Consider the following 23,506-nt stretch of genomic DNA (forward strand, 5'->3'; position numbering starts at 1 on the left):
CTCTACCATAGAGACATTTGTATGAGCATTAAAAAATGTCAATATTGATGGCATTTCTAATGCTGTTGTGAATTTGGGGTCACCTTATTTTGCTTCATCTCTATATTCTTCAGCTCCAGGTCGAGGCCAATTTTAAATATTCAAGACAAAATTTGAAAGGTGTTTGGATCAATATGAAGGCTACGTGGTATCTATCGTCATGAAATTTTAGGCTCCCTTTTAACGCTCAGTTGTCCCGTAAATTCTCTGCCCTTCCTTTGTTTTTCGAGATTCCAAAATTTGTTCAAGAAACGAGACAAAAAATTCCATTTTGGGTCCCATATGGCATTTTATGATGAAGTTGTCAGGACGAATTTATGCAAGTGACGTAGATGTTAACATTGGATTTCAAATGAGCTCTTGATAAATTCTCAACAATATTGCAGGTTATTTTTGCTGAAACCCGTAACCTTTGCTGAAAAGATAAACATACCTAACAGTAGGTATTTTTGAAAGAAAATGGTGATTTCTTTTTCTTGGTAGTTTTTTTGTTACTTGGCTGTTTTTTTTTGTCTTTATTTACTAAGCTGAGGCTGAGAGGGGAGTATTTAAGAGGGTGAATTTCAAACACCTGATCGGGGGTTTTCGATCAAGTACATTTTACGGGTATTATCATTATTATTATTAAGAGGGGTCCTTTCCTCTGAAGAAAAGGCAACACAAAGTGCCATTTTTACGCCATATGACACTTTATGGTTTCATTTAGGCTGGAAAAGTTGCGTTTAGAGTTTTTGACCATGATTATTCTAATGTTGGACTTTTCGTTTCCATCTGTCGTCATTATCGAGATAATCGTCGTCATAATCGTAAATTTTTACGATTATGATATCTGAAATGATAATCCTTTTTCAGTAGACATTTTTTTCTAGACTAGCTTTTAAACTTTCGGCTACTATGAGTGGTGTTTTGGTAGAATGATGAAATAATTACCACTCTTAAATGAGCATGAAATGACAATCCTTTTTCAGTAGACATTTGTTTTAAGACTAGCTTTTAAGCTTTTGGCTACTATGAGCCGTTTTTTTGCTGAAATAATAATTATCACTTCTGAATGAGCGTTAAATGACAATCCCTTTTCAGTGGCCTTTTTTTCTAGACTAGCTTTTAAGCTTTTGGCTTTTTTTGAAATGATCTGAAATGATAATAACCGCTCCTGAATGATCATGAAATGACAATCCTTTTTCAGTAGATGTTTTTTTCAATATTAGCTTTTAAGCTTTTGGCTACTATGAGCCATTTTTTGCAGAAATGATCTAAAATGATAATTAGCACTCCTGAATGAGCGTTAAATGACAATCCTTTTTCAGTTGACATTTTTTTCAAGACTAGTTCATAAGCTTTCGGCAACTTTGAGCCGTTTTTTGCTGAAGTGTTCTGAAATGATAATTACCACTCCTGAATGAGCGTTAAAAGGCAGTCCTTTTTCAGCAGACATTTTTTTCAAGACTAACTTTTAAGCATTCGTCTACTCTGAGCCGTTTTTTGCTGAGATGATGTGAAATGATAATTATCACTCTTAAATGAGCATGAAATGACAATCCTTTTTCAAAAGACGTTTTTTTAAGACTAGCTTTTAAGCTTTCGGCTACTATGAGTCGTTTTTTTTTTTACTGTAATAATAATTATCACTTCTGAATGAACGTTAAATGACAATCTCTTTTCAGTAGACATTTTTTTTTTCAAGATTAGCTTTTAAGCTTTCGGCTGCTATGAGCCGTTTTTTTTTGCTGACTAGCTTTGACTAGTGTTGACTAGCTTTTAAGCTTTCGGCTACTATGAGCCGTTTTTTTACTGTAATAATAATTACCACTTCTGAATGAGCGTTAAATGACAATCCCTTTTCAGTAGACATTTTTTTTTCAAGATTAGCTTTTAAGCTTTCGGCTACTACGAGCCGTTTTTCTGCTGACTAGCTTTGACTAGCGTTGACTAGCTTTTAAGCTTTCGGCTACTATGAGCCGTTTTTTTTTTTGCTGTAATAAAAATTACCACTTCTGAATGAGCCTTAAATGACAATCCCTTTTCAGTGGCCTTTTTTTCTAGACTAGCTTTTAAGCTTTTGACTTTTTTTTTAAATGATCTGAAATGATAATAACCGCTCCTGAATGAGCATGAAATGTGTAGATGCTGTTTTTTCAATACTAGCTTTTAAGCTTTCGGCTACTATGAGTCTTTTTTTTTGCAGAAATGATCTAAAACAGCGTTCGGACTCGCCTATAATTTCCAATAAATTCCTATATTCTAATAAAATGCCTATATTTTGGCTAAAATCCTATTATTCCTATATTTTTGGCTGAAGAGCACTAAGAATATTGCTCATGATTTGCAATTTTTCACTTCTCTTTAAGTAAGCCAAGATGTGCTTTTCTTTGTGCTTTTAACTCTGTTGTAGACTGTGCAGTTTTCTGGTGTATATCGATAATTAATTACAGCTGTTGAGCTGTTTGAACTTAACTAATGTTTTGAACTGGGTTTAGTAAGCTGCTTCTGCCTGGGCTATGCTGTTGTGTTGACTTAGTAGCCTATGTTTTGTTTTTTTGTCATGTTGGGCCTGTCCGAAATGAGCAAAGATCAGTATACAGGCTAGCAGTATCTGCTTAATGAGACTGGAGTTGTTGCGACTTATGCGTTTCCTGCCTGAACGCTATTTTAAAGGCTGATGCGAATACGGCCCAGTTTTGGACATATCCATATTTTTTCTTTTTATGGTCTTTTAGTCTTGGGATGCTATTTTGTAGGTGATGCTTGGTAACCAAGAATGGATTGGCGAATGGTGTAAGACTGGGAACGACCAGTACTCATTCTTTTGCAAACTCTGCTTGAAAAATTTTGGTTGCCAGCTGGGGTTGCTCAGGGGTAAACCAACATGTGCGATCTGCAGAACACAAAGCCGCAGTTACTGCTTAACTACATCCACTATAGCTTCACCTGAATGGACAATCTCGAGTTGATGAAACAACCAAGGATAAACCGTTAGTTGGTACAAACTTGTTGTGTGAGCGGGATACCGCTTATAAAGCTGAGTTAATATGGGCGCTTCAGACGGTACAGAGTTCTATGTCTGCTAAATCTTCAGACCATATTGTCGCAACCTTCCAGGCGATGTCCCCCGGTAAGATCTCCGACGATTTCCCTATGTGCGAAGAAACTCATATATCCGATCACCGATGCGCTGCATCCTTACTGTAAGCAAATGCTTGTGAAGGACATTCAGTCATATCTTGTGCTAGAATATGACGAGACACCAACAACGGTGGTATGAAAGAGTTAGAGATACGTGTTCGATATTGGTCCTTATATGGAAACGAAATCCAGAGCAGACTTTTATGCACAGGTTTTATGGGTCACGCGACAAGTGATGATCTGTGTAGGAAGATTATGTCAGCCATTGAGCAGAATCAGCTGCCACTTGAAAAGCTAATCATGCTTGGAAGTGATGGACCAAACGTCAATAAAAGCGTTTGGAACAATTTCAATACAAAAAAAAGAAAGTGACGGGAAATGGAATGTTGAATATTGGTACTTGAAATATCCATATAATCCATAACGCTTTCTTGAAAGGTCTTCAGGTGTTCGGAGAAGAAAGTTCCGACTTTTTTATTCTTGTGTATTCATTTTTTTACGGCTTGCCTTCACGTTGTTTCAGTTCAGTTCATTCGGGTTTATTAAAAAAAAATTATAACAGTCATAATATACATAATCTCTCATCTCTATGTAAAAAAATGTATACTGAGTCCCTTATCACCTCAAAAATAAATACACACTATGTCTCCCCCTTCACTCCTCGATATAACCATGGCCCCTACCAACAAAACTATCCTTATAAGTCCCCACCTCTTCATCCAGGAGGAAACCACTCCAATCCCCACACAAAAAAAAACTCAATAAAGGTTAAAATCACTATTTAGAATCTTTATTCAAATTAAACTAATTCAAAAGATAATTTTTATTCTCTTTTTGAAAGAACCAAGGGAGCTGCTACCTCTCAGTTCAAGCGGTAGGGTATTGTAAGCCTTAGCACAGACGATGTCAGGCGAAAAATCCGACCTCTCTGTTGGCGTATGTCGAATATAATATGGATCTGTGCAGAAAGTCTTGTAATTGGAAGATGCTGTTCAGATACCAAACGGAATAGATTCCTAAAAGGTGGTGAAGAAAGTCGGAGAGGAATCTGAAAGCAAAAACCAAGCAGGAAAGCTTAAACAGCGATTTCAGCGAGAGATAATCTTCTGTGTGTTTGATGATCTTCAAGGCATTCTTGTGGATCGAATCCAGTTTTTTTCAGATGGGATTTGAACGTCGACTGCCTTACCATTGCGCAATACTATAAGTGGGGTTTAATGAGTGCATTGTAGAGAATAATTAGGCATTAGGGTAAGGGTTTTACGTGGGAATGTGTGCTTCAGTTTCTTCATGATACCCAGATTCCTTGAAAGCTTTAATTCTACAGCATGGATGTGAGGAAGGAAAGAAAGGTTTTCATCTACTATTATTCCTAAATATTTTGCACATCCATTTGCTTGTCGTTGAACCTTTCCACGAGACGTCACAATTCCTGTTATTTCTGGGTGGAGGGTTCCTACCCTAGAAAATAATAGGATGCAAGATTTTTCGACATTGATGACACGTTTGTTGGCATCCATCCACAGATAGGTCTCTTCTATGATGTTTTCAATCTTCCGCTGGAGTAAAGGCATATCGAGTCCGCAGCAGGTCATTACAGTGTCGTCAGCGAATGCTATAAGTTCATCTTGCTCATTAGTAATGTCCTCAGATGTTTGATCAAAGCATAGGTTGCAGCATTTTGGATCGTCATGATTCGGGTTAAGGATACGAGTTAGGTCATTTACATGGACTAAAAACAAAAGAGGACCGAGGATAGATCCTTGGGGCACACCAAATTTCACAGCATTGTCGTTCTTTGGAACGTCACCAATGTAGATGCACCTATTTTGAAGGTAAGATTCAAACCATTGTAGGACTATCCCTCTCACTCCTATATGTTGCAGCTTTCCCAGTAAGATTGTATGATCCATACTGTCAAATGCTTTTTTGATGTCAATCAATATAGCAGCTGGCAGAAGACCTGAGTCAATTGCTCTGTTGATGAATAAGCTTAAGGATGCCAGAGCGTCTTCCGTTGAATGACCAGGTCTGAAGCCGAACTGATGACTATTAAAAAATCTTTTTTTTCGAGAAACTGGTAAAGTAGTCTTTGTAAGGGTTTTTCAAAAACTTTTGAAAAAACAGATAGTATTGGTATGGGTCGGAAGTTGGATGGATCGTCCTGAGGGCCACCTTTATGCAGAGGGATTAGTCTTGCTTTTTTTAGTATCGACACATTTTATTGCGGGCATTCGCCATATTTTGAACAAATGTCCTCTCTAAAAGGATGGTTTTCTAGAGGCTTTACGCTTTTTGAGTCCGATCAACATGAAGGATTCAAGAAGCATTGCAGACATAGTGGCTGTGGCACGCGAGATTGCGATTGGAGCAAGCTCAGACGTCGCCCAGGCTGAGTGGCTGCTTTTGCGAACGGAAAATGGACCCCGTGAGGATATTACTCGGATCAGTCATTTTTGGAACCATTACTTTGGACTGGTGAATGAGCGCGGGGACAGCAAGTACCCGAAACTTGCCAAGCTTATCAAAGCAATGCTGACGTTATCGACTGGCAGCGCAGATGTTGAGCGTAGGTTCTCGCGTTCTGGTAGGATTCTCGGTGAAGACCAGGCATTAATGTCTGAACGCGTTCTGGATGCGAGACTAATGGTATATGACACGTTGAGACTTTATGGAGGAAAACCAGAACGGTTTGTTATTACAAAAGAACTGTTGAATCTTGCACGTTCTCGGTATCAACAATGTCTGCATGAAAAGAAAAAAGAAGAGCTTTACGAGAAGGAGAAAGGAGCTTTTGAAGAGGACAACAAGTGGAAGTTGCAGGAGGTCCAGGACAAAAAAAAAGAAATAGAAGACCTGGAAAGCGAAAAGAAAAACTTGGAGCATCAGAGCAAAGAGAAAAGAGAACAGATGCTCTACTTCAAGTAGTGACCGATAGAATGAAGAAGGTTGCCGGGTCCAAGAGTTCCATAGACAATGCCCTAACTGTTTCTTTGCTCGAAGGTGCTGTGGAGTCCAAAACAAGTGAAAGAGAGCAGATGGTGGAATCTGTGAGAATGGAGCAGTCTCTTGCAAAGAGACAAACTGACCTCATATCGAAATTTATGCCCTAGAAGCAGCAAGAGTGATTCCATGTATTTTACCTGTATCAGTCAATCGCTGGCACAGTATGTGTATCTGATTTAAAATATAAAAAAAAAATGCAGAAACTCGGGAAGTGACGAACTTACGTGACCAGGCATCCCACGCCATCTACCACCTATCTGATCCCGAAGACTTCCGAATCCTATATTTGGACTCGGGAAATCTAAATAAATAGGACAGAGCCTATAATTTGAAACGAACCGACCTGTCCGAACCCTGCTAAAATGATAATTCGCACTCCTGAATGAGCGTTAAATAACAATCCTTTTTCAGTTGACATTTTTCTCAAGACTAGTTCTTAAACTTTCGGCAACTATGAGCCATTTTTTTTTTTTTGCTGAAGTGATCTGAAATGATAATTGCCACTCCTGAATGAGCGTTAAAAGGCAGTCCTTTTTCAGCAGACACTTTTCCAAGACTAACTTTTAAGCAATCGGCTACTCTGAGCCGTTTTTTGCTGAGATGATGTGAAATGATAATTATCACTCTTAAATGAGCATGAAATGACATCCTTTTTCAATAGACGTTTTTTTAAGACTAGCTTTTAAGCTTTCGGCTACTTTGAGTCGTTTTTTGCTGAAATGATGTGAAATGATAATTATCACTCTTAAACGAGCATGAAATAACAATCCTTTTTCAGTAGAAGTTTTTTTGCTGACTAGCTTTGACAAGCGTTGACTAGCTTTTAAGCTTTCGGCTACTATGAGCAGTTTTTTTGCTGTAATAATAATTACCACTTCTGAATGAGCGTTAAATGACAATCCCTTTTCAGTAGACATTTTTTTCAAGATTAGCTTTTAAGCTTTTGGCTGTTATGAGCCGTTTTCTGCTTAAATAATCTGAAATGATAATTATCACTCCTGAATGAGCGTTAAATGACAATCCTTTTTCAGTTGACATTTTTTTTCAAGACTAGTTTTTAAGCTTTTGGTTACTATGAGCTGTTGTTTGCTGAAATGATCTGAAATGATAATTACCACTCCTTTTTCAAGTACAATACTTTTTCAGTAGACTATTTTTCTAGACTAGCTTTTAAGCTTTCTGCTACTATGAGCCGTTTTTTTGCTGAAACAATCTGAAATGATAATAACCACTCCTGAATGAGCGTTAAATGACAATCCTTTTTCAGTTGACGTTTTTTTTCAAGACTAGTTTTTTAGCTTATGGCTACTATAAGCCGTCTTTGCTGAAATGATCTGAATTAATAATTACCACTCCTGAATGAGCGTTAAATGACAATCCTTTTTCAGTAGACTTTTTTCCTAGACTAACTTTTAAGCTTTTGTCTACTCTGAGCCTTTTGTTTTGTTGAAATGATCTGAAATGATAATAACCGCTCCTGAATCAGCATGAAATGACGATCCTTTTCCAGTAGACATTTTTTTCAATGCTAGCTTTTAAGCTTTCGGCTACTATGAGCCGTTTTTGCTGAAATGATCTGAAATGATAATTACTACACCTGAATGAGTGTTTAATGACAATCCTTTTTCAGTTGAAATTTTTTCCAAGACTAGTGTTTAAGCTTAGGCTACTATGAGCTTTTTTTTGCTGAAATGATCTGACATGATGCGTTAAATGACAACCCTTTTTCAGTTAACTTTTTTTCTAGACTAGCTTTTCAGCTTTCGGCTACTATGAGCCGTTTTTTGTTGAAACGATCTGAAATGATAATAACCATTCCTGAATGAGCGTTAATTGAAAATCATATATCAGTTGATATTTTTTTCTAGACTAGCTTTTAAGCTTTTGGCTACTATGAGCCGTTTTTTGTTGAAATGATCTGAAATGATTATAACCGCACCTGAATGAGCATGAAATGACAATCCTTTTTCAGTAGACGTTTTTTTCAATACTAGCTTTTAAGCTTTCGGCTAATATGAGCCTTTTTCTTGCTGAAATGATCTGAAATCATAATTACCACTCCTGAATGAGCGTTAAATGACAATCCTTTTTCAGTTGACATTTTTTTTCAAGACAAATTTTTTAGTTTTTAGCTACTATGAACCGTTTTTTACTGAAATGATCTGAAATGATAATTATCACTCCTGAATGAGCGTTAAATGACAATGCTTTTTCAGTAGACATTTTTTTCAAGACTAGCTTTTCAGTTTTCGGTTAATTTGAGCCGTTTTTGCTCTTTACTAAGTTGTAGCTATAGCTGCTGCTATGATAGGCTGGTGGGTTTAATATATGATGCCAGTTTTGCTTATTATTGACAATATTGGTATTATTACCCAATTGGTACAGTATATCCAATATCAAAAAAGCACATTGAGATGTTTTATCCCTAAGTACTATTTTGCATTAATTCCTTAGGTATATGGACTGGGCTGATGAGGAGGGAAGATGTCTAATAAACCCTTCTAAAATGTCAGAATATGTAGGGAATATACCTTTTCCTCCTCTATGCAGGGAATTAATTACTTGTGTCTTAGCTATATTTCAGCCCTTCTATAAGTCAAGAAAAAACAACGCTTGTCTGCGGAGCAATATTTATGAGTGTATTGAATAAAAAATGGATATGGAGCAAAAATTAGAGACTTGTGACCAATAGTTTTAATTAGGGAGAGGGATGGAGCACTCTCTTATAAGATTTTTTTTTGCCCCACCCGCTAGAATTTGAAAATATTTCTTTTTATTTACATTGCAGATGGTATTTTGGCGTTTTATGAAAAATTGAAAAAAAAACGCAAAAATACCTCCCCAACCCCCGAGCAAAAATTGCCCATTTACGGTTAATGTACTCTCTGTACTTATGTAGAAATTTAGGTCATAGAGCCTTGCAAAGGACTCGGAGAAACGATTACTCTGTCTCGAAAGCAATTGCTTAAAGTCCTTGCGATCCATTGGACCGAATAAGTGATGAGTGTCTGGATTAATGCAGATATTGAAGAGCCGCCTGTGACCAGCGAGATCAAAATGAGGAGATGGAGGTGCTGGGGGCATGACATCTGCACGAATGAAGGACGCTTCCCACATGACGTATGTTGTTGGAACTCAACCCTGGTCTTGAAGGAGGGAAAGAATTCCCAACACACTTGGTTGAACCCATTAGACAAAGCCAACAGTTCAACGAATTACACTGAATTAGCTGTGATTTTTGGTACAAGATTGGCTGAATTGGAGGTTTACCGTTGCTGTCTTATTTGCTTCTAGGTGGGGAAAGACCTATGTCTAAGTCCAACAAAGCTTATATTCAAATCCACTAGAAAGTAAATTCTTTTTATGGCACTTGATATCTACCAAGTGACATATAGCGATCGCAAATTCTGTCGGTCTGTCTGTCCTGATTTTGCTACTTTAGGCACTTCCAGGTAAGCTAGGACGCTGAAATTCGGCAGGCATATCAGGAACTAGACCAGATTAAATTAGAAATTGTTTTTTCCCCGATTCGACAATCTGGGGGGGGGGGAGACGATTAAATCGGAAAAATTAGAAAAAGTGAGGTATTTTTAACTTACGAACGGGTGATTGGAACTTAATGAAATATGATGTTTGGAAGAATATCATGTCTCAGAGCTCTTATTTTAAATTTCAACCGGATCTAGTGGCATTGGGGGGAGGAGTTGTGGGGGGGACCTAAAATCTTGAAAAACGCTTAGAGTGAGCAATCGGGATGAAAATTGGTTGGAAAAATAAACACAAGTCCCAGATACGTGATTGACATAACCGGAACGAATCAGCTCTTTGGGGTAGTTTGGGGATGGAGGGTTAATTCTGAAAAATTAAATAAAATGAAGTATTTTTAACTGACGAACGGTATATCGGATCTCAATGAAATTTGATATTTAGAAGGATATCGTGTCTCAGAGCTCTTATTTTAAATCACGACCGTATCCGGTGACATTGGGAGTTGGCGGGGGGAACCTTAAATCTTGGAAAACGCTTAGAGTGGACGGATCGGGATGAAACTTGGTGGGAAAAATGAGCAAAAGTCCTAGATACGTGATTGACATAATCGGAACGAATTCGCTCTATTTGGGGGAGTTGGGAGGGGGGGGGGCTAATTCTGAAAAATTAGAAAAAACACGTATTTTTAACTTACGAAGGAGTGGTTGGACCTTAAAGAAACTTCATATTTAGAAGGACCTTGTAACTCAGATCTCTTATTTTAAATCCTGACTGGGTCCAGCGTCATTGGGGGGGGGGTCTTGGAAAATACTTAAAGCGGAGACATCAGGATGAAACTGGATGGGAAGAATAAAAACAATTCCATGATACGCGACTGACATAACCGGAACAGATCCGCTCTCTTTGGTGGAGTTTGGTGGGGGGGGGGGGGAATTTGGAAAAATTAGAAAAAATGAGGTATTTGTAACTTACGAACAGGTGATCAGATCTTAATGAACTTTGATATTTAGAAGGATCTTGTGCTTTAGAGCTCTTATTTTAAAATCCGACCAGATCTTGTGACATGGGGGGGGGTTGGAGGGGGGAAGCCAGAATTCTTGGAAACGTGAAAATTGGGGTATCTTTATCGTAGGAATAGGTGATTGGACCTTAATGAAACTTGATATAAAGAAGAATCTTATGTCTCAGCTGCTATATTTTCGGCTTAAATCGGATCTGGGGACATAGGGCGTTGAAGGGGAAACAGAAATCTTGGAAAACGCCTAGAGTGGAGAGGTCGGGATGAAACTTGATGGGAAGAATAAGCACAAGTTCTAGATACGTGATTGAAATAATTGGAACGGATCCGTTCTCTTTGGAGGAGCTGGGGGTGTTAATTTGGAAAAATTAGAAAAATTAAGGTATTTTTAACTTAAGAATGGGTGACTGGATCTTAATGAAATTTGATATTCAGAATGTGTCAGAGGTCTCATTTCAAATTCCGACCAGATCTGTTGGCATTGGGGGGAGTTGGAGGGGAAATCGGAAATCTTGGAAAGTGCTTAGAGTGGAAGAATTGGGGTGAAACTTGGTGGGTAGAAAAAACAAATGTTTTAGATATGTGATTGACGTAACCGTACTGGATTCGCTCTCTTTGGGGGAGTTAGGGGGTGGGGTTCAGTGCTTTGGCGAGTTTGGTGCTTCTTGACATGCCAGGACGATGAAATTTGGTAGGCGTGTCAGGGAGCTGAACAAATTGACTTGATAAGGTTGTTTTCCCCGATTCGACGATCTGAAGGGCTAAAGGGAGAGGAAGAATTAGGAAAATGAGTTATTTATAACTTACGAGTGGGTGGTTGGATCTTAATGAATTTTGATATTTAGAAGGACGTCGTAACTCAGAGTTCTTATATATCCCGACCGGCATTAAGCCTCTGATTTTCCTTTTAAATGAATCTATTGATTCTTAGAATTTTGCTAGAGTTCATACCATATTATCTATTGGCTCTTCCAGCCTCGTCACAAGTGCCATATGAGCTCTTTGCTCTTGTTTAAAACTATATAAATGAAAGCTATAAAGTGCACATTTTTAACTAGTTTTGTAAGACTTTCTATGCCCTTACACCTATACTTTCATTTTTTATCACGAAAAATAAAAATTATATTTTTTGGAGTGCAGCAAAACGAAATTATTGTTTTTACTTCATTTTGAAAGCAAAAGATTTGTTTTTAAAAGGGCTTTGAAATTTTCCCCCACAGAACTTCAAGACTTTGGCTTTACTTATACTTGAAACACCTTTCTGGGCATAATTTGAACTTCAGATCCATTCTTGAAACTTGTCATTCACCTAACTCTTAACCTTTCCATGATATCGAAAAGCACACCAACTTTCACATTAAATTTAATTTTTTGTATGTCAAAAATAAGTATTTATGTTAGGTACCCTATAAGTGTAATTAATTTTCAATAATGCATATTATTATTACTTCATTCATAATATTAAGTTAGCCAAAATAAATGAGATACGTCCGATGTTATCATGATCCAAGAGTATGGGTAATAGACTATGGATCTTTAACATGAGTTGAATTGTAATTAGAATTTTTATTGGAACATTTTTTTTAGGAATTTGAAGAGCCTGGGCTGGAAGAAGGTCGATTTGATATGTTTACTCCACCAATCGTACGGCCACCAAAATTTTTGCCAGAAAGATCAAAGGTAATGGATTCGGAATCTGAAACTGAGGTATGTTTTTTTCCTATCGCTATTGGTATTTTTTAAGACTAATTATTTTATTCCTCTCATTGATATGAGGAAGTGTGGTAATATAGGCTTATACATATAAATTTATGTAGTTGATGGATATTAGTGCCTCTTATGCTTATTTACTATTTCTTATTAGTTATAAATTTAATTTTGATCAACATTATTTGTTTATTTGGTTACCCTCAAAACACTACAGGTTAAGACTGAGCATAAAAGGAAAATAATTAAACGCAAATAACACAGACATGCAATGCAGATATATATATATATATATATATATATATATATATATATCTATATATATAAAAATAAGTTGTCTGTCTGTCTGTGGGTCTGTGGATCAGGTGACGTCATGTTTCGGCTGACGTCATGAAATTAGTTGCCGTCATTTTTGTTATGACGATGCTTAGTATATTGTAAAACACATTAATTTGGTTAATAATATACCATTTAAAACACCAAAATGAACATGCTGGAGTAGTCACTCGGTGAGAGAGGGTGTCAGAACGGAGAATGAAGGTCCCAGGTTCAAATCCTGGTTAGGCTAAAAAAGGTAAAAAACTAAAAACTAAAAAAAAAAAACTGAAAAAACTAAAAAAAGGCAAAAACTACAAAAAAAACTAAAAACTAATAAAAAAATAAAAAAGCCGAAAAACTAAAAAAACTAAAGAAACTAAAAAAGGAAAAAACTTAAAAAACTAAAAACTAAAAAAAACTAAAAAAAAGGAAAAATGAAAAATAGAAGAGAAAAAGAATACTAATAAAATTAAAAATAAAAATAAAAAAAAATAAAAAAGATAAAAAGCTAAAAAAACGTAAAAACCAATAAAAACTAAAAAGAAAAAAAGGTAAAAAACTAAAAAAAAAAAATCATCTAAAAAACTAAAAAAAACTAAAAAACGTAAAAACTAAAAGAACTAAAAAAGTAAAAAAAAAAACTAAAAAAAGGAAAAAACTGAAAAATAAGCGGGATATAAAACAGGGGGATATAAATGACGACCGGGACACCGGGACATAAGGAATATAAATGAATCAGAAAATACAACTCATGTTTCCAAATGACGTCGTTTGGAGCCCAAATTGAAAATCCAGATCAATTTATGTCTACTTTCAAAGTAAAAGGGCAAATTTATCATAGAGCAGGGTCTCTTCTACCATTCTCAGGCGAGAATCATAAATTTTTACAATTGTACTTCATCAGTGATAGAAATTCTGAATTGAATGCACGTTGCGAAATTTCTCCCAACATTGAAAGGACAATCGTTTCCCAATTACAACATCTTTTCCACGAAAATAATAATTTAGTGCGTCTGTTCAAAACAGCCATCCATTTGATGCCTACTTATACGCATAAAATTGTTATTTCCGCTGACAAAACGCCTCCTGGCCAACATGTGCGTAGATACAATGCTCCAACTATCGACGAAGTGGCCATCGTTATGGTCGGTGATCAGTTTTTACCTCGAGATATTATACCCAGGGTTTCCACCACACGTGCTACAACTAAAAATAGGCCTACCAATAATACTTTTAAGAAATATAAACCCACCAAAGCTTTGCTATGGCACTCGACCTGCCGTAAAAAAAACAATGGAAAACCTAATAGAGGCCACAATCTTGACAGGGCCTTTTGAGGGTGAGGCTGTTCTTATTCCTCGCATTCCCAAGATTCCAACGGATCTGCCTTTTCAATTTAAAAGATTGCAATTCCCAATTCGATTAGCATTTGCAATCACCATTAACAAAGCTCAAGGTCAATCATTAGAAAAATGTGGTATAGATCTTAATACTGATTGTTTTTCCCATTGACAATTGTACGTTGCATGTTCGAGGGTCGGTAAACCTGACAATCTATTTATATGCAGCGACAATTGGACAGCGAAGAATGTTGTATATTCGCAAGTTTTACGCAGTTAATTTGTATTTTATCTATCTATCTATCTATCTATCTATATAAAAACGAGTTGTATGTATGCATGTTTGTTTGTTTGTAAAAAGAGCGTTTGCATATGATGTCATTATTAGTACATACGGCTTTGTATATGCAGAGACAATGGGAAAGCCAAGAATGTTGTATATTCGCAATTTTTACGTAGTTTAACTCCTGCAGACGAAATGAATGCTTGCCTAAAAAATTCTAATTTATAGGCACACGTAAAAATATTAAAATTAACTACAAATATGCGTGTCCGATTGCAAAACGATGACTCTGGTCAAACAGTAGACTCAATTTCAGGACGTATACAACTACCTGCTGATTTCTGTAATTTAGTGACGTCCAAAAATGAATTGATTGAAAAAGTATTTCCGAATATTCTAAAAAATTATAAAAATAATAAATGGCTAAGTGAAAGAGCGATTCTCGCACCCAAAAATATAGACGTCCACGAAATCAACAATATTGTTTTGAACAAGATTCGAGACCAGGCAGTCCTTTACAAGTCAGTCGACACAGTTTTGGAACCAAATGAAGCGGTTAATTATCCATCAGAATTTTTAAATTCCATAGATCCTTCAGGGTTTCCACCACACGTGCTACAACTAAAAATAGGCGTACCAATAATACTTTTAAGAAATATCAACCCACCAAAGCTTTGCAATGGCACGCGACTTGCCGTAAAAAAAACAATGGAAAACCTAATAGAGGCCACAATCTTGACAGGGCCTTATGAGGGTGAGGCTGTTCTTATTCCTCGCATTCCCATGATTCCAACGGATCTGCTTTTTCAATTTAAAAGATTGCAATTCCCAATTCGATTAGTATTTGCAATCACCATTAACAAAGCTCAAGGTCAATCATTAGAAAAATGTGGTATAGATCTTAATCCTGATTGTTTTTCCCATGGACAATTGTACGTTGCATGTTCGAGGGTCGGTAAACCTGACAATGTATTTATATGCAGCGACAATTGGACAGCGAAGAATGTTGTTTATTCGCAAGTTTTACGCAGTTAATTTGTATTGTATCTATCTATATAAAAACGAGTTATGTGGATGCATGTTTGTTTGTTTGTAAAAAGAGCGTTTGTATATGACGTCATTATTAGTACATACGGCTTTGCATATGCACAGACAATGGGAAAGCCAAGAATGTTGTTTATTCGCAATTTTTGCGTAGTTTGAAACACATATATAAATCTATCTATATTCACAGGTGGGACACAGGGACACAACTACAATGGCGCATAACTAATATGGCGCGTAACGACTTACGCGCGCGGAGGGACTTGGGGTGGCGCGAAGCGCCCAACCAACTAGGTGTTGGGGTGGCGCGAAGCGCCACCCCAACAGCTAGTATATATATATATATATATATCAGTATGAGTTTAGTATCTGAACTAAAAGGAACTAGCTTATGAACCTAATCGGATTACTTTTTGTACTGTATTGTGTTAGATTGCGCAATTAACTTGCGGACTTAATTGTGAGGGATTGCTCACTTCATACAAAGTGAGTTATTATTAGTGTATAATTGAATATATTGGTGTTATCGCTGATTAAAAACTGTGATTAAGACTGATTAACAGTTTGTGAATCTGCAGTATCTCGTCGGAATAAATGACGGGAAAAAAGCCCCTAAGGCTACCACCCGAGAAGGATACTCCCACTGAAACCCTTAGCCGGTCCCCATTCCAACCTACCTATAAAACTCTTCCTAGAACCCCCCCCCCCAACTACGCGATCCAAAACTGTTAGCCACTTGTCAGGAATTCAGGCCTTAGCCGAAACTAACTCTAATGAAAGAGGGGAGACGCCTGGCCAAAAGAGGAAAAAGGATGAAACTCGTTCACCAACGATAGTGCAACCCCTCTCTTCAAGTGTCCCAGAAACAAGTGCTAACTATCACCCCAAGTATTATACTGTCTCAATCAAGAAAACCAATGGCCAACCCTTTTCAAAAGATCGAATAATGCAAATTAGGAAAGCTGTCTTTCTGATCACCAAGGTGAATTTTGAACTTGTTTTCAAGCAGGACGAGTCTATTGATATTTACTTTACGTCTTCTCAGGCGGCAGGCCATGTCCTGTCAAAATCCAAAGAAATATTTCTTGATGGCTCAAAAATTTTAGCCACAAAAAAAGATGTGGAAAAGTTACACAAGTATGTGCTGTATGGTGTTGATACCAGTGTAAAAGTGGAGGAAATACAAACTGAACTAATAGATTCTTCAGGTCTTCTCATCAATCCTTCAACTGCTATAAAGCTAATTTAAACAAAGAAGGTTTTCTTCACCCTAGCCGTTCAATCCTCATTTCCTGCAAAGTTGAGCTAAGCGGAGAAATATTCTTGTACGGTATGTCTCTTTTTTACAAGATTTATAAGCCTAAGCCCCTACAATGCTCCACTTGTCTGGCCCACGGCCACAGCAAAAAACACTGCAAACAGTCCCATCCGTCTTGCCTTAAGTGTGGGAAAACAGGCCACGCAATTAATGAATGCCCTGAGTCAGACCCTTTCTGCAGAAACTGTAACCGTAAGGGATACACAGCCCTCCAAAAACAATCTTGCCCAGCTCACCAAAAGCGAGTTGTAATCCTTAGAACATCTGATAAAATGAACCTACCCTACTCAGTTGTAGCTGCAAGAATCCCTTGGCAACCCACACCCCATCGGCCCAGTAGAAGCCAAGCAACAGTTGCTGTAGCAGATGCAAAGACAGTATCATTTCCAAAAGAGGCAAATAATGTTCATACTCAAGGTTCTAGTCCTTCCCCCATCCCTTACCTAAGTTTACTTCAACATCCTGCCCTCCAAAAGATTCATCTAAAAATAGCCAAGAATGGCAAAGGCTTGCAACTTATCTCACAGTCAGTCACTTAATTGAGGTTAGTAATGAAGCTGAGGAAACCAAAAATACTCTCAAGGAGAAAGCTGTCACTAAACTCCTAGGTGATGACATATTAGAAACAGCTATGGCTCAATTATCCTCCATGAAAAAGGACATAGATTCCACATCAAAGCTAGTTAAGCCTGTAGACTCAACTGCAAATCAAATCAATGCAGGCTCTGAAATTGCCACAACCCCCAAGACGGTAGTCGATGCCACTGCCCTAGTCAAAGGCAAGAAATCTAAGAAAAAAACGGCAAACTTTCCATCCCAGTCCAAAATTACCACCAATGATATTTCGTCGGCTGAAGAAGATTTCCAATATTCTAATCAAGGAGATGATGAAACTCAGACCACAATGGATGTTTAAATGTGCACCGTACAAGATTTTACGTTTCTCACGAATTTATCACTGTGTAATAATGTTGTTTTTAACTATTACGATGACCAAAATAATTTGCCCATCAGCCCCTTAGCTAGCCCCGATAGCCCTTTAAACCAAATTAACTGTGAATATCTCGACACTTTTGATTTTGTGAAAAATGTGAACCCTAAGCTAATGGAAGAGACCAAACTTAATGTAATTTTCTTTAACATCAGAAGTATACGGGATAAGTGGGCTAATTTTAAAGACTTAGTTTTAATTAATGGTTACTGCCCTTTCGACGTAATTGGAATAACGGAAACATGGCTTTCAGAAATTGATGATAAGAATGAATTTTCCCTCCCTGGTTTTCAAGCTATTCATATTGAAAGAAAATTAACCAAGTCCTCTGGCGGCATTTCTCTTTACATCCGGTCAAGTCTGAAATTCACCAGGCTATTAGACTGTGAATCCTTATTCTCGCAACCTATAAATAATAGATGCATTTATTCAATAATCGTAGACATAAGTGTTGAAGAGAATTCTTTTATTTTTTTCATTATTTTATAAGCCCCCCTCATTTCCAACCCCTTTCTTTTGTAACCTGTTTGATGATTTTTCTAGTTTTATTAATTTACCACAAAAGAAGGCAATAGTTTTTGGGGACTTCAATTGTAATTTACTAAATGTTAGCAATAATAATGATTGTGATACCTTTTTTGAAACATTCACCTCAAGTGGTCTTCTTCCCACAATCCTTTTTCCTACTAGAGTTGATCCTGTGAGGTCTACAGCTACTGTAATTGACAACATTTTTGTATCCACTTCCCTGGGAAACCACCTGTCCTCCAAAATAATATTTTCTGACCTGTCAGATCACTTTCCAATCTATCTCTCGCTACCCTCCCTACCAACTACTCAGCCCTCTAGAACTAAAACCCCTACATATAATAGAATATATAATACTGTGAATATGAACAGGTTCACGGATCGTTTGAAATCCTTTGACTGGTCCAAGCTTTTGGATTGTCAGGATGTTAATTCAGCCACAAATGGTTTTACACAGGGACTGAGTGATCTTATCAGTTCAACCTTTCCACTTCGTAAATCAAACCGAAAAACTACCCATATACGCCCCTGGATGTCTAATAGCCTGATAATCTCTTCATACCGAAAAAATGACCTATATAAGTTAGCTTGCAAAACCAGTAACGTTATTGACCTGACTAATTATAAAAAATACAAAAATTTATATACCAAACTTGTCCGGGAAGCAAAAAAAAATTATTATTATTCGAAAATCTCTCATTGCAAAGGGAACTTGCAAAAAATTTGGTCAACAATAAATGAAATTCTTTCAAAAAAAAAAAATTCAAGATCTGTACCTCTTAACCTTAAGGACATCAGTGGCAGATTAATTGACCCAAGTTCAGTACCAGATGCTTTTAATAATTATTTCACTAATATTCCAAATGCTAACTCCTGTTCCTTCTCCCAGTCAGTACAACCTAGCAAGAATCCTGGATCTATGTTTTTCTCTCCAACTGATCGTAAAGAGGTGCTTCAAGTTATCAAATGTCTCTCTAATAGTAGTACACCTGACTTCTTTGGCATAAGTAATAAGCTTCTTAGGACCGTATCTTCCTATGTTTGTGAACCCATTGTGCACATAGCAAACCTGTCTATGACCAATGGAGTCTTCCCAGAAATATTTAAATCAGCAATTGTTATCCCGATTCATAAAAAAGGCGATCCGTCTGAGATAAGTAATTATCGTCCAATCTCACTTCTCCCAGTTATATCTAAAGTGCTCGAGAGAATTATATTCCGACGTCTTTCTCCCTTTGTATTTAGGAATCATTCATCAGATTCGTTGATTTCTCCTCATCAATATGGCTTTCGCTCCAAATTTTCAACTGCTCATGCACTAATAGACGCCACACAGTTTATACGTTCCCAACTTGACCTTAAAAATACTGTATTGGGCTTATTTCTGGACTTTTCTAAGGCCTTTGATATGGTTGATCACAGTGTTCTATTAAGTAAACTCAACAACTTAGGGATTCGTGGAGTTCCTTTCTCATGGTTTGGCTCTTATCTCTCTGGTAGAGTACAGAGTGTGAGTCTGGGCGGGTTGACTTCACATCCCCTACCTGTCCGAAGGGGCGTCCCACAAGGCTGTGTTCTTGGTCCAATACTTTTTCTCCTTTATATTAATGATTTGGTTACGGACCTGGGTCCATCAGTGCACCCAGTACTTTTCGCTGACGATAGCAACTTTTTCATCACCGGTCCTAATTTACCATCCGTCGTTGCCTCTAATAAAACCCTTCTGAATAGAGTACAGGAGTGGTGTCTAGTTAACTGCATGACGATTAACATCAAGAAAAGTCAGGTTGTATTATTTGGAACCCCTTACAAAAAAAATGAAGCTCAGCAAGCACTTGGCCTAAAATATTCTACCAATCTCCTCCTACAGGTCGAAATTGCCAAGTTTCTTGGTGTCCACATAGACTCCTCCCTATCATTTGCAACACACGTGTCCTATATCAGAGCCATAATTTTGCGACAGGTAAGTATGATTAATCGTGCGAATTATTTTCTTCCTCCCGATATCCTTGTCACCCTTTATTACTCTTTTATTTACCCATATATCTCATACTGTGGATCTGTTTGGGGCAACACTTTTCCTTCAGTTACCAATAAATTAAAATCTGCCCAAAAACCGTGCCATCAAAGCAGTTTTTCGGCTGCCCCGACTATATCCCACCCAGGACTTGTACTCCAATTTCGGTATTATCCCTTTTGAACAAATCATCAAAAAATTAAATCTATACCTTGCATACTCCGCTTACCATAAAAATCTTCCTCCTCAATTATTATCTTATTTTAATATTAATAATTCTGAAGGCCTCTGTCTCCGTTCATCCAACGTTCCTTCATTGTCCCCAAGTGTGTCTCTAGTTCCGCCCAGCGATCCCCCATTTATAAATCTATACTTCAATGGAATATAATACCCTCCAGTGTCGAGCTATCCACAAGTTTTCGCACGCTGTATAACAATGTACTAAAATTTTGATATTATAACTCTCTAAATTCTTATTCAATTTACTTTAGTTACCCATGTTTTCTCTTTTTTTTTTCTCTCTTCTTCATTTTCAATTTTTTGTGGTTATGGTCCTCAACAAGTTCGCTTCCAGGATCTTTATTATTATTGGTGTTATATTTTAGTTTTATTTGAATAAATTGAATTGAATTGAATTGAAATATATATCATCAATCATCAACAGCTCAAACAACTTACAAAATATCGGCGAAACAGTAATTGGCCAGTAAGAACTACAACTACTTTTATTTTTCCCCTTCTTAGGAACAGGGGTAATAACACTTGCACAAAATATATCTGGAACTACTCCACAATTAAAAATCATTTGATGCAGCAGCTCTAGATGGCGAACTAAAAATTCAGTACCGTAAAGTAAGTTCAAGCTCATCAATTCCGCGAGATTGTTTCTTTTTCACTTTGTTTATACAATCACGGATAATTGAAGCAGTTACAGTAAAACCTAGGTCACGAGAATTTCCACAAAGAGCTTCATCTATTTGAGCCTAGAAACTGTCCTCTAGTAGAGGATCGGGTGGTGAAAATTCACTAGTAAAATAATCCGTCCACTGCTTTTCACTTGGGAGTAGAGGCAAAGAGGGATCACTAGCTGCTTTCTTTTGATTCAAAAATTTTCAAATTTCATTGGGATTATCTTTTAGTCGCCCAATTTAACTGTCAATTACCCTAGTCTTATTTTTAGTTAATGGACCATTTAGTGAATATTTCCTCAAGTTCCTATTTAAGGCAATATTATTATTAAAATTAAGTCTAATTTCACTTGTTTCTTGAATAGCCTGCTTTGTGTCTAGGTCATTGCTAATAAGAGCAGATTCTTCAAATAATATTTTATGGCTGGGATTTTTGGATACATGGCTGCTTAAAGCAGAATCAAAAGAAACATTAGCAAGATTAGAATTTAAAGCTTTGGTGAAATCATCTTTATGTTGTTGTTGGCGTTTCTCTAAAGTCTGGTGAGTTTGACCTACATTGTATTTTCCACAGTCGCATGGTGTTTGATAGACGTCCCTTTGGTGAATAATTGGAGTTTTATCTTTACCAGATTTTAGAAAATTCTAATGAAAAAGTAAATACTACATACAGATTACTTGGTGTGCAAACTTTTTTAAGATTCGTAGTAATTTTTTGGATATATGGGAGGTATATTATATTTGAGGGTTTATCGGGATGCTCAAATGGTAAAATACCATTGATTTTACGGGAGTGTCTTTTCAGTCTACAGTTTATTGAATTATTAATAAGTAAAATGGGATAACTGTTTCCAAAAAGTATGTGCTTGATAAAGTTTATTTCTGCTGTGATGTGGGAATCAGAACAAATATTTAGGGCACGATCAATGAGAGAGATTACCATAGCTCTTTTAAATTGTTGGGGGGGGGGGGGATATTTGATTTCAGATGAAGATATTTATTGTTTTGTGTTGGTTTTCTGTAAATAGTTAAATTGAGTTTATCTATGCTACGAATAATTAACACATCTAGGAGTGATATTTTATTTGCAATTTCAATTTCAAAGGTAAATTCTAAATTTCTGTCATATGTATATAGGTAATCTAAAAAAAAAACTATGTTTATTTTCCCCATAATTCCAAAGTAATATTCTGTCATCTATATATCGTCCCCAATAGATATCAAGTTCAAGAAATATGTATTTAACACCCAATTTTCTAGATGTTCCACATAAATATTTGTCAGTAACCCGGAAGGAGGTGCGTCCATCGGCAGGTGCTTTATTTGCTGATAAAAACCATTATGGAACTGAAAATGCAGTGACTACTTGTTACAGAGTTTAACCAAGGTCATTTAGATCTCGCAATCTATTCCTGTTGTTGAAACATCTGTTAAATGATAATTTTCTTCCATTTGATTTTTTAATAATTGCTCAGATACTGCCAAATAAATGCTTTTATTATGTTTGTATACATCTAAACAATGTAAACATTATTTCTATGTATACAAACATTGATTTGGCAGTATATATATATATATATATATATATATATATATATATATATATATATATATATATATATATATATATATATATATATTTATCTATATATATATATATATATATAAATATATATATTCGTATACACATATATACACATATTAGATCGTATCTGTATTTGTGTCTGTCTGTCCTCTATGCATTGCTACGGTGTTAATTTGATCGCAAAGAAACTTTAAAAATTTGTTGGATACAGTCTTGCGTAGGTGTTAGGCAAAAATTATCCCCTCTCCCCAAAGGCCTTCTTAATACTTTTTGTGCTGATTGAAATTAGAAACCCCTAAAAAGAATACTTGACAATTCTTGCCGTTCAAATCGTTCACATTTTCGTGACATTCAATTAACGGCTTAGTAAGGATGATTCTGTCATCGAGCACACTTACGGAAGTATAAAATTCCTTTTCAGTAAGCTCTCTGAATTTTTCATTTTCAAATTGCCTTAGACCTTTGGTTCGTCCGTTAAAGCCTCTTACAAATGCACTTTTATCTTGATATACTCTAAATAACTAGATTCTACTGAATGACCAATAATTTAAATTTTATTTTCTCAACAAGTGTGTATTTGGCGTGACCAGTACTGGCTCTTACTCAGATTTTTTTAGGGAGGGGGGGGGGTAAAAGAAAATACTACTACTAATACTAATAACTCACTGCAGCACCAAGCCGCCTGAGGCCAACACAGCTACGCAGACTCCTCCAACCCAATCTATTTAAAGCCTCCCACTTTACACCCTCCCAGGAAGTTCACATTTCCTTTAAATCTTTATTTATGACATC

At 36.6% G+C, this 23,506-nt stretch overlaps 1 protein-coding gene across 1 annotated transcript in view; it reads left to right on the forward strand.

Annotated features, from left to right (window-relative positions):
* The window catches only part of LOC136026223 (polyamine-transporting ATPase 13A2-like), a 124,790-nt gene that overhangs the window by 36,957 nt on the left and 64,327 nt on the right, over positions 1-23,506 (forward strand). Inside the window, exon 10 of the mRNA XM_065702560.1 lies at positions 12,263-12,382. Within this exon, the coding sequence (XP_065558632.1) occupies positions 12,263-12,382 (120 nt within the window). The remainder of the gene's footprint in view (positions 1-12,262; positions 12,383-23,506) is intronic.

The sequence above is a fragment of the Artemia franciscana genome, chromosome 4 (assembly GCF_032884065.1).
Source record: "Artemia franciscana chromosome 4, ASM3288406v1, whole genome shotgun sequence".
NCBI classification, from domain to species: Eukaryota; Metazoa; Arthropoda; class Branchiopoda; order Anostraca; family Artemiidae; genus Artemia; species Artemia franciscana.